This window comes from Neofelis nebulosa, chromosome 11, assembly GCF_028018385.1.
Source record: "Neofelis nebulosa isolate mNeoNeb1 chromosome 11, mNeoNeb1.pri, whole genome shotgun sequence".
In the NCBI taxonomy this organism is placed as follows: Eukaryota; Metazoa; Chordata; class Mammalia; order Carnivora; family Felidae; genus Neofelis; species Neofelis nebulosa.
Genome location: NC_080792.1, coordinates 57449441 through 57461702, shown reverse-complemented (window position 1 = coordinate 57461702; position 12262 = coordinate 57449441). Strand labels below are relative to the sequence as shown.

The following is a 12262-nucleotide window of genomic DNA, read 5'->3' as shown; positions in this document are numbered from 1 at the left end:
TGTGTGTCTACTAATCGGGATGTAAAGAAATCCTCCTGCAGTAAAATTAATGATTTTCTATTTGTTGCCTTTAGAACATCTAGTGATTGTTACTAATTGTTACTTAATATGGTACAGTATTCTTAGACCCCACTTCCCATCATAAGTTGTTCCTTCTAGACATTTCAGAATAGTAGAATCTTTTTCAGGGCAAAAAAAAAAAAAAAAAAAAAAATCATGCTGTCTGCATTTCTCCTTTGTGTGATGAGAATGGATAATGTATGTGAAAGTTGAAACACCAGCATCAGGAAGTTGGAAGAAAGGTGGCAGAGAAGGCAATGAGATCCTTTTGTAACACTGATTCATGTTTAGCTTTGTGACTTTAATAATTTACATAAGATCTCTGTGGGTCTTTGTTCTTAGTTGTGTCATTTTGGACTGGACAAATGAAGCCCGAAGTTTCTTTCACACCATTAAAAACAAAAACCTCCTATACCAAAGGCCAGCAGTCGAGGCAAGATAGATTCTGGGGAGTGGGATTACCAAATGTCCAAACTGATTCATCTAGCCCAGTGGTCTTCGAAGAAGTTAGTAGCACGGCTACTACCCTACTACTACAGCACTAACTACAGCTGAGTTCTTATATGCAATCCTAATCAGTGGCACGGAAGTGCGTCCACACTGGTTGCTGTTAAGCTGAGCAGTCCAGATCCACTCCTCACCCCTTTCCTTTGCCAGAAATTTCTGGAAGTTCCAAGGGACACAGCTTACCACCACAGTCACCAGTACCCTCCCCCCACACCCCATCTTGAAATGAATTACACTCAAACTTCAGGGGGAGTTGGTCACTTGTCCCAGGTCTTACCCCTCTGCCAGGATGGAGCCAGGATTGGAAGCCAGTCTCCCAATTCCCGATTCCAGATATCGTTTCCTCACATGGTGGCAGCAGGGTGGGTGCTCCTGTAGCAACAAGCTGTGCCACAGTTCATCTGTACTCTACCGAGATGGACACTGTGCAGACAATGGAGAAAAGACCCCCCTTTCCAGGAAGACATTCCAAATAAGACTTTTATGCTAGAAGGGACCTGGGTATCTATCAAGACCAGCCTCTTCAATTACAAAGGAAGAAACATATCCAGAAAAGTTAAAGTCGGCCCTAAATCTTGAGTTGCCTAATGGTCTGCAGCTCACTACTCAACACAGAGGGAAAGGAAAGTGAGATGTGACTCTAGCTGGAAACCATGTGACTTCAGAGTTCTCCTGTGACTAGCTGATGCTTCAGAATATAACTTAGAGATGTTCAGTCATCTCCATATTTTGGAAATGAGAGACTGATCATATTACAACCTCACCCCAACCAGAGTGTGGCAACTTCTATTGAGAAAAATATGGTAGTGGGGCCCCTGGGTGGCTCAGTTGGTTCAGCATCCAACTCTTGATTTTGACTCAGGTCATGATCTCACAGTTTGTGAGATCAAGCCTCACATCAGGCTCTCTGCTGACAGTGAGGAGCCTACTTGGGATTCTCCTGCTCCCTCTCCACTGCTCACATGTGCACACCACTCTCTCTAAAAATAAATAACAAAAAAGAGAGAAAAATATAGTACTGATTTGGATTTCAGTCTATGTGCTATTGTTTCCTTATGACTGTGTACTGTCTTTCTTATAACTGGCCTGTTTTAATGAGTATATTTAAATTGCAGTGACTACAGTACTTTCCCTTAAAATATGATGCATTTTTGTCTAGGTAGCCATTTAGTCAAACTCCCTAAATTCAACCCCTTTCCTTGGTCCTAAGGAGAGCCTTCATTAGACCTAAAGTCTTCACCATCAATATCCTTCTTAGTGGGAGACTTAGACATTTCTGCAAAATGACACATAGAAGCAGATCTTCTTTACCTGTAGGTCTATTTTTATTCCTTCTTTCAAAAATGGAGTTATAAAATCCAAATCTTGTTGTTCTCGTGCCCTTCCCTACAGGAAAGGTGTCACCAGCAAAAGCTATGTGGGCTGTATCAAAAACCTGGAAATATCCAGATCAACCTTTGATTTACTCAGAAATTCCTATGGAGTGAGAAAAGGCTGTATACTGGAGGTGGGAAGCCTTTAATATTTGAATGAGTTTTTGCAAATGTCCACTGACTTACCAACATAATAAGGTAGTAAAATCTAACAGTGCGATGGATGGAAAAGAGATGATGGGGAGACCAGCAGTAAACCCCGCCATGGGCGATTCAGTGCTTAGGAGTCCTGATGGTGTTCTTTTTGCCTCCTTTTCAACCAGCCTATCCGAACTGTTAGCTTCTTGAAAGGTGGCTACGTTGAATTGTCACCCAGGTCTTTGTTGCCAGAATCGGAACTGTTGGCAACATTTGCCACCAAGAACAGCAGTGGCATCATCCTGGCTGCCCTGGGCAGGCATGGGGAGAAGCAGGGTCATCGGCAGGCCCATGGGGTGAGTAGCTCAAATGCTATTGTTATTCAGCCACAGGCTCAAGAAGCACTAGTTGGAAAGTGACTTGGTCGTGAACATTATCATAGCAGTGTGGCCAGTTGTTTATAAGTGTGCATTTTAATAAGTAGCAGTTACTATCGCTGAATGTCTTCCCCTATGAATCAGTGACCTCTTTGTGGTACACAGTCATTTTTCTTGTCTGGCTACGGAGAAGGCAGATACTTGCTGTCTACCCCTCATTCTTTTCAAGCTCATTCAGAGCTTTTTTCCCACATGTTAGGTGGCTACTCTTTATTCTAAGGCTAAGAAAGTAAATCCTTCAGTTCTGTAGAGTTTTTTAGTGTGCTGCTCCATGGAGCACAATTTTCCTTATCTACAAATAGGATTGAAGTCAGCAGAAAGAGAAATGTGGCCTGTGATCAGCACAGTGGGGCAGCTGTAGAAAAGTTGATGGGTTTCCATATTTATATTCCATTTTAAGAGCATAGATTTACCCTTTCCTTTGCTCAAACTTGCATATATCACGTAATTTGAAGAGGCTTTACAGAATGCTAATTTACGGTCTTAATGAAGTAGAGGTCACGGCATACTGTCTGTCCTCTTTTGTGCAAGATTATTTGTAGACATTGCTGTGTGATGATCACAGCCACACTGCAGGGTGAATGCTGCTTATCCTACGTTTTGCTGAGGAGGAAATAGGTTCAGAGAACCTTGTTAACCTGCTGAAGGTCACACAGCTGATATATGTCTGAGCCAGGACTGGAACACCAGTGTGTAGACTCCTAGTGCCTCATGAGCCACTTGGCGAAGGTCTAACCATGACAGAGTGGTTTATGGGCCCCACCAATCTTTCTCTTTTTTTCCTAGTTGAGATGAAATTCACAGAACATAAAAGTAACCATTTTACAGTGAACAGTTAGCATTTAGTGCTTTCACAATGTGGTGAGGCCACCTGCTCTATCTAGTTCCAAAACATTTTTATCACCCAAATAATAGCCTGTGCGGTCAAGCGGGCCCTTCCTGTCCCCTCAGCAGCCCAGTCCCTGGTGGCCAGCGGTCTTCCTTCTGTATCTCTGAATTTCCTGATGATCTGTATTTTATATAAATGGGCTCATACAGCATGTGATCTTTTGTGTCTTCCATTTAGCATGTTTTTGAGGTTTGTCCACATCGTGGGATGTGTCAGTACTTCCTTTTTATGGCTGAATTGCTATTCCATTATACATACATTAACTTACTCACTGATGGACATTTGGGGTTGTTTCTACCTTTTAGCTATTGTTAATAATGCTGCTATGAACATTCACATCAAAGTATTTGACTACCTGCTTTCAGTTCTTTTGGGTATATACCTAGGAGTGGAATTGACAGGTCACATGATAATTCTATGTTTAACTTTTTGAGGAACCAATAGACTGTTTGCCTCCACCAGTCTTAACATTTTTTTTTAATGTTACTTTATTTTTGAGAGAGAGCACGAGTGGGGGAGGGGCAGAAAAAGAGAGAGACAGAATCTGAAGCAGGCTCCAGGCTCTGAGCTGTCGTCATAAAGCCCGATGTGGGGCTCGAACCCACAAACTGTAAGATCATGACCTGAGTGGAAGTTGGACGCTTAACCGACTGAGCCACCCAGGTGCCCTGCCTCCACCAATCTTAATAGGACCATTTGAAAATCATAGTTTGCTGCTTGTTCAGCAAAACAGAATGCTCACAAGGGCATTGTGAAACACTCACACTCCCATTCTGCTGGTGGACCGATTTTCAATGTGCAAAATAGTTCTCAAAGCTTTAATAATTTCCAAACTCTTCCACCTTTTAAACCCACTTTTAGAAATGTTAGGCCAAAAAAAAAAAAAAAAAAGTGTTCACAGGCAAAAAACAAAAGTACTATGTATGGTAAGAAAAATTGGAAAGTAAATTTTTAACAATAAATCGGTCAATGATTTACAGTATATGTATCTGTTAGTACATATGGTGGCAATAAAAAGTATGAAGTAGAAAGGGAAATCTTTGATAGGGTTAATGATAAGAGCATAAAGCAGAATGTAAATCATATGAACAGAGATTAGAAACTCATATACAAAATTTATTTAAAAAAAATTTTTTTTTTTTTAATGTTTATTTATTTTTGAGACAGAGAGAGACAGAGCATGAACGGGGGAGGGTCACAGAGAGAAGGAGACACAGAATCGGAAACAGGCTCCAGGCTCTGAGCTGTCAGCACAGAGCCCGACGCGGGGCTCGAACCCACGAACCGTGAGATCATGACCTGAGCCGAAGTCGGACGCTTAACCGACTGAGCCACCCAGGCGCCCCTACAAAATTTAAAAGAGTTGTGTTAGATGGTGACATTCTTAATAAGTTGCTTGTTAATACTCTCATATTGTCTTCATAATAATTTTAAAAATCACGTGGCAATATTTTTTCTGTTGAAAATCTCTCAGCAACCTTCCCAGCCCTTCTTTTCCATCATGCTGATTGACGGCCACATTGAAGTGCACGTTAATTCTGGGGACGGAGCAAACCTGAGAAGAGCTGTCCTGCGTGCTCCCAAGGGCACATATGGTGACGGGCAAGAGCATTCCATCTCTCTGATGAGGACTGGGAGGTATTCACATACAAGGCCCTGGTGACCTCGACAGTAGGAACCATGTTAGGATACTCTTTGCAGTAAAATGATTGGGATGACTAGGATGAAGTCAGGAAAATTCAGAGATTTTACAGCTCCAGAATAACTCTGGAGCCCTTCTAGAAAACCTCCCTCAAAAGTAATTTCATCTGCTTGGTAGTAAGATATTTGTGGAACTTTCGCAGTTAAAAAACCTTAACCCTGCTCTTTTCTGGGGCCCAGTATAAAATGTTTTACATCAGATTGATTCTGTGGCAGATAGTACCATAGTCTGAGTAGACAGCATTATATCAATACTAAATAATAAATGTCAAACAGTAAGTAGGAACACAGTAAACAGAAAACAAATAGTAAAATAGTAAATAGTGTTGTATCAACATTCCTACATATACCCCTTTCAAAGCGGTAGACCAAATGTTTCAAAAGCATGCTGGACATTTTATCACAGGTAAAGTAAAAGAATAATGCTCTCCCCAAGTGAATTGAACTCAATAGTATTTAATAACGTGATTCATTTTGGGAGGATGTTCAATTGTAAGTGTTAATTTTTAAGATTCACCTTTTTATTCACTTAGTGTCGTTAAAATTTGTCTTCAGGGAACTTCTGTCATTCAGTAAGAACTTGTGAAATTATGTATTAAAATAGTTATGTTTCATTACATTTAAAAGCTTTTCTTTTCTCCTTTGACCTTTTAGCGTTATCACTGTCCAAATGGATGAGACAAATCCTGTAGAAATGAAGTTGGGCCCATCAGCAGAAAGCAGGACAATAAATGTATCCAGCCTGTACATAGGGGGAGTTCCAGAGGGTGAGGGGACATCAGTGCTCAAGATGGGAAGATCATTTCACGGCTGTATCAAAAACCTGATCTTTAACATGGAGTAAGTGTAACTGCTCTCAACATGTTTTTGCACTTCCTAATTTTTTAAAGCTGAGTACTGACCCTGACTTGCTATCTAATTTTGCTGTTTGAGATTACCTAAAATCCTACAAGTTTCTGAATAACAAGCGAGCCCTACCTATTCTATCGCAAAGGTCTCCCAAATGGATTCTACTGGATTAGAATAGTGGATATATCTGGTAATCATATATTAAAAAAAAAAAAAAAATGAACATCAGTTAGTTCCACAGGACTATCAACAAACATCAGAGGTCAAATACACTTTTGACATGCACTTCAGGGAACATAGAGATTTTGTGATGCAAGTTTCTTGCTGTCTTGAGCTCACTGCTTTAAAGGAACCTTTATGGTGGGGTTTCTTGCAGCTTCGGATTAATGGCTCCTCCTGAAACAATTAGTGCCTAATTAAGAACTGGAAGTCTGTTTTCCCTGTGGAGCTCATTCTGAGTAAGAGAACGGACACATGCCCACATGCCCATGGGTATTTATTTCTTCTTCACTTGCCTCCTGCCTGCATAAGAATGCTGGTGGCACAAAAGCGGGGCTACAACCTGCAGGTGGGGGTGCGGAGCCAGAATCTGCCCAGGACAAGCAAGCTCCCTCCTGCCTGAACTGCCCATTTGCCTTGAGACCTTAAACAACGGCTTGGATCTCTGATGGTCGCAGTGTCCCCTGTAAAAGAACCTCTTAGGAGTCCTTGGACTTTGGAAGAATAAAACATTACACTGGGTTTCAGCACGATTATCATGTCAGAGCCTTGGTTTGTACAACTTATTTGTACAGTTGATTTATTTGCCCAGTTCTCTGTTTATAAATAAACTGATTCAGCATCTTACTACTGAAAGCCCTGAGGCTGAGAATTCCATAGGGCAGAAATGCTTCTGTGCCGTTCACAGCCACGTCCTCAGAAGGTGCCAAGAGGGTAGACGCAGACAGGACGTGTTGCAAGGGCTGCAGAGTGAAGGGAATATGAAAAGAGTGGGTCAGGACTTCCTGGCAAGTGTAAATCTCTAAGAAAGAAATCAGTGTTTAACTGAGGCCAGTGTGTAGTCGTGCGAGAGCCAGACAGGCTCATTCTCTTACCCCGGCCAATGCTGCATTTGAGCCAAATCTTGAGGGATGCTCAGCGGTGGCCAGGAGGACGACACGGGGAGGGGCTGGAGTGGGGTGGGTCGAAGAATCAAATGAGGGAATATGTAAGACTTACAGACTTCTAGTCACTGGAAGATGGTCAATTTGGTTTCACTAAGAGTAATATATTAATGGTTTTTCATAAGACTGTAGTGTTCAATAATCAAATGACTTTGGCTTCTGTGTTGGCTTGTACATAGTATCTTAATTTTATAAACACTTTGTATCTAGACATTTGGATTTCACGAGTGCGGTTGGTTATGAACAAGTAGATTTGGACACCTGCTTGCTTTCAGAAAGGCCGAAGCTGGCTCTTCATGGAGAGGACAGCGAGCTCCCGCCAGAGCCTCAGCCTTTACCAAGTCTAGTAAGAGGGGCTTTCTTTAATTGTATCAGTCAAGTACAGTCAGAACAAAAGCGGGGACCTTGTTACAAAGGTGTTGGGAAAGCTGAAGGAGCACAATGGAACAACAGTGCCACGGGAGAAGGTGGTGCTACCAGGAACAGGGGGAGTGAGTCTGAGCAGAGAGGGTCTCCTGGTGAGTACTGGGGCACAGAGAAGAAAGGTGCTGTCAGGGAGGCCACCTGGAGCTGGAAGGGAGGGAGAAACACTCCAGCCTTTTCCATTGACCCACCCTCCAAACCCCCAGATGGAAGCCATTTTTACTTTTTCTTTATTTGGGAGACAGAGTGTGTGTGTGTGGGGGGGGGGGGTGGGGGAGGGGCAAAGAGAGAGAGGGAGAATCCCAAGCAGGCTCCATGCTCAACACAGAGCCTGACATGGGGCTCAATCCCACGAACCGTGCTGTCATCACCTGAGCCAAAATTACCAGTCTGATGCTTAACCAAATGAGCCACCCAGGCGCCCCGAGGAAGCCATTTTTCAAAGAACTCTAGGAACATTCACAAGGTTCATCCCTGTGATGAAAAGCAGAGCAGGGGCAGGGTGGCGAATAGTTCTCTGATGACACGGCACAGCATTTACAGACCACAGGTCCTGACAGCCATCTTCATTTGACTGCCGTACAGCAAGATTTGTAGCAGAGTTTCTATAAGGACTAATCGTGACTTCAGGTTGAGTCAGAAACAGAAAATAAGTCGTTATGTAAAAGCCATTGAACATTCCATTATTGCTTTAAAAAAAAAAGAGATTTGATTCATCTAGGAAAAGCCAATTTTGACCAAGTACTTTTCAAAAAAAGTTTTTAATGTTTATTTTTGAGAGAGACACAGTGTGAGGAGGGGAGGGGCAGAGAGAGAGAGAGAGGGAAACACAGAATCTGAAGCAGGCTTCAGGCTCTGAGCTGTCAGCACAGAGCCTGACACGGGGCTCGAACTCATGAACCACGAGATCATGACTTGAGCTGAGGTCGGACGCTCAACCGACTGAGCCACCCAGGCGCCCCATGGCCAAGTATTTTTAATGGCAGTTCTTAGTTTCCATTTTATTTTCCCTTTTCTGATTTCTCGGTTTCCTTGGTTGAAAGCGTGCACTCAGATTAGATGGTGGTTCAGTTGTACAAAAAGCAGTACCTTCCAAGCAGGACTGATCTTTGAGTTCAGGACACCTCCCCTGGTAGCGTCCACCTACCCCAAGCCGAAAAGTGAGTCTGAAGCCTCACGTGGTTCAGAGCCACTGTGTGGAGGGTGCAGCCAGGCAACCTGCAGGTTCCCCAGCAGCCCCCCTTTCAGCCTCGCTCCTCTCAGCTGGACTTGCTCTGTCTGGGAGGAATTGGAGACATCAGGCTCGGAGCCCCTGCTGGTCACTTGTGGGCACTTCCAGTTTCCTGATGCATGTGCTGCCACTGATCCCCTCCAGCCCTTGCCAGGGGTGGGAGGCAGGGGAGGGCAGCAGCAAGGCCTCTGCCCCTTTGGCCTGATGAATAGTCATGGGACTTTTAAGCAAACTTGAGTGGGACTGAGGTGAAAGACAGAAGCTCTAACTGCCTTCTCAGATAAAGACATAGCAAGTAAATTACTTAAAGCAGAGAATAAGTCAGCGCAGACATGTATTTGTGGCTATCGGTGTTCTGATCCAGTTGCTTCTGAGGTATTTTTTTCATGGAAAACTTGGGACACGTTAGTGGGGGCCCTGGCTCTGTGTGGCTGAGAGTCCATCTGCGTGTCTTACAGGGGCAGTGTGCTGGGGACAGAGCCCCAGAGTACATCCCCAACGCTCACCAGTTTGGCCTCATGCAAAGCAGCCATTTTGTGTTGCCCTTCAATCAGCTGGCTGTCAGAAAGAGGTGGGTGTTGTTCTAAAGTCCTTATTAGATGTCTCACCGATAAATGAATCCAGGAGGTATTCTTCACCAATGAGTCTTTTCAGAAGCTTCTTGTATGTTATTATGGAGTATTCAACGTGCAACCAAATGGCAGCGGTGAAAAGGCAGAGACAGGAATGCGGCCTTTGTGCAAACCAGATGCTTAAAATGTGGTCCAGTGGGGTTCCTGTGGTTTGTCCTTACCCCTTCTTGATGAAGGCTAGCTGCTGCCTCTGTATGAATATAGGAAAGCACATAGGTAGGGAATCTCTCGAAACCATCTTGTTCTAGAATCTCAAGTCCTCTAGATCTATCATCCTCTGGACTTTCAACCCCATTCCATTGTAAGCATTTACTAATCTGATCAAATCGTCCACCCAAACTCTTTCACCGTGCCTTTCAAACTCCCTGGTGCCACACCCACACCAATCTGCGCATTCCGCGTTCCTTCCTGCCCTCACACCTGCTTGTCCCCAAGGGCTCTTCCTTGACAAAGCTAGCGCACAGCCCACAGATGAGGCCTGGGGGTTCCACATTCCTCCTCTCCTCTGAATCCTTCAGACTGCACCTGGTGTTACGGCCACCTGTGATCACTGCCCCTACGGCACCGTCTTCAGACCTTGCCTCAGTGTCCTTGTTCCATAACTTGGGCCATCATTTTCCATGAATTCGGCCACCCCACACTGGACCTTCCAAGTCTTCTGGCTCCTATCTATCAGAGGGCTTTTCCTCAGCCACATTCTCCCCACGGTCACACACACCCTTGCCTACTTTGTAAATATCCATCCCACTTCCAACCAGAATCTCTACCTGAAGCATCCTATTAACCCCGTCCTCCTCATATCTACTGTTACCTCCCGTTCCAACAGCTCCTCAACTGCATCAAGACCTTGAACCTGTCATGCTTTCTCACAAACCCTCCTTCTACAGCTCCCCTAGAATAGTTTATCTCCAACACAGATGGGCACAGTGCCATTATTACAGGTGCTCCTTTGTAAACTTCCACCACGGCCCCAGGAAAAATTCATACTTCCTAATCTGTACCAGAATCCACATTGGTGGTCAAGTCTGCAGAAGTGCGTATCTCTTTCCTACCTGGTTTGACCTGAAAGCCACGGCCACCGATTTGAGATGGAACCTCCAGACTACATGGGTAGCCAATACTATTCTCTATTATGTTCATTTTTTAAAAAATGTTTATAGCTTCTCTTATCTCAAAACTCTGTGCATTCCCACAGCCTCTCTTCATGCCCCAGTTGATGACTACCTCAGTGAACAGAGAACTCTCCTCATCTGTCCACTACCCAAAAGAGCACCCCTGCTGTCTTTGTCCCCACCCTTGTACCTCTTCCCTTGCACCACAGAGGAAGGGTCCTGCTCCCCATCTTGCTTGCCTCTGGAGCCCATCACCTCTCTCAGAGCCATCACCCTCTTCCTCATCAGTGTTAACAAGAGGAGCAAACACTTGTGCCACAAATTGCCTTGATATTTAACATACATACCCCAACTCAGTCCTCATAATTACTGTATGAGGAAGGTATCATCTTTATTTTATAGACAAGGAAACTGAGAGGGAAGTCAAGTCACCTGCTCCAGGGCACACAGCAGAACTAGGATCCACACCCAGGTGCTATGTCTGTGTTAGTCATTCCCTCTCTAGTAGATCTGCACTTCATTGTTTTTTAAAGTTTGTTTATTTTGAGAGAGAGAGTGAGCAATCAGGGGAGGGGCAGAGAGAGAGGGAGAGAAAGAATCCCAAGTAGGCTCCATACTGTCAGTGCAGAGCCCAACGTGGGGCTCCATCTCAAGAATTGTAATATCATGACCGGAGCCAAAATCAAGATTTGGATACTTAATTGACTGAACCACCCAGGAGCCCCATTAATAGTTCCTCACTTAAAACAAACAAACAAACAAACAAACCCTGGGGTGCCTGGGTGGCTCAGTCAGTTGAGCGTCTGACTTTGGCTCAGGTCATGATCTCACGGCTCGTGAGTTCAAGCCCTGTATTGGGCTCTGGGCTGACAGCTCAGAGCCTGGAGCCTGCTTCGGATTCTGTGTCTCCCTCTCTCTCTGACCCTCCCCTACTTGTGCTCTGTCTCTCAAAACTAAATAAATGTAAAAAAAAAAAAAATTAAAAAAAAAAAAAAAAAAACACCTCTCCAAGAGACTCCACATCTCATCCCACCCCCACAGTATCCTGGCTGTATTTCACAGTAAGACTTAAGACAGTTGCCTTATTAAAAAAAAGTTGCCTCATGTGGCAGTCTGCCTTTTCTCCCCTCTCATTTCCTCTCCACCCACCCAGCCAGCCAGCCTCCCCTCACCTCTCCTTTGCTCTTGGCCACAATCCTCCCAGACCTGCTGTGGCCACGTCCCGTGGTGCCTTCTCTGCTGGGCCCTCGGCACTATCACATGCATTCGGCAACTCAGCCCCGTTGGCTGTCCTAGCCCCAGCTTCTCCTGATTTCTTGCTCTCCCTGCTCACCCCTGCTCAGTCTCCTTTGCTGGCTCCTCTTCCATCAGGGAAGGCCCAGGGCCTCTTCTGTGTATTCTTCCTGGGGAGCTTCCATATCTCAAGGGCTTTAAAATACCATCTATTTGCACCAGCACCCACATCTCTAGCCTGACCTCTGCTTAGAACTCAGGAGGCATGCACCTGACTGGCTCCTCCACATCTCTGCGCGGATTGGCACGGGCTCCCCAACCTCAACATACCAAAAGAGAATTCACAGTCTTCCCCCACATCTGCTCGCCTGATCTTTGCCATTTCTGTGGACATCAGCACCATACCCCTGGTTGCCCAGGGTCCAAACCTAGAGATGGTTATTGTCTTTCCTTCCCTCTCCAAATTGAGTCCATCTACAAGTCCTAGTGCTTCTTCCTCTGGAGCATTTCATGA

The 12262-nt window shown here is 44.7% G+C and overlaps 1 protein-coding gene across 1 annotated transcript in view; it reads left to right on the top strand.

The window, feature by feature from the left end:
• The window catches only part of LOC131490371 (laminin subunit alpha-1-like), a 137888-nt gene that overhangs the window by 117915 nt on the left and 7711 nt on the right, over positions 1-12262 (top strand). The window contains 6 exon segments of the mRNA XM_058692674.1: positions 1960-2074; positions 2264-2434; positions 4879-5042; positions 5760-5945; positions 7328-7463; positions 9230-9342. Coding sequence (XP_058548657.1) covers positions 1960-2074; positions 2264-2434; positions 4879-5042; positions 5760-5945; positions 7328-7463; positions 9230-9342 — 885 coding nt within the window.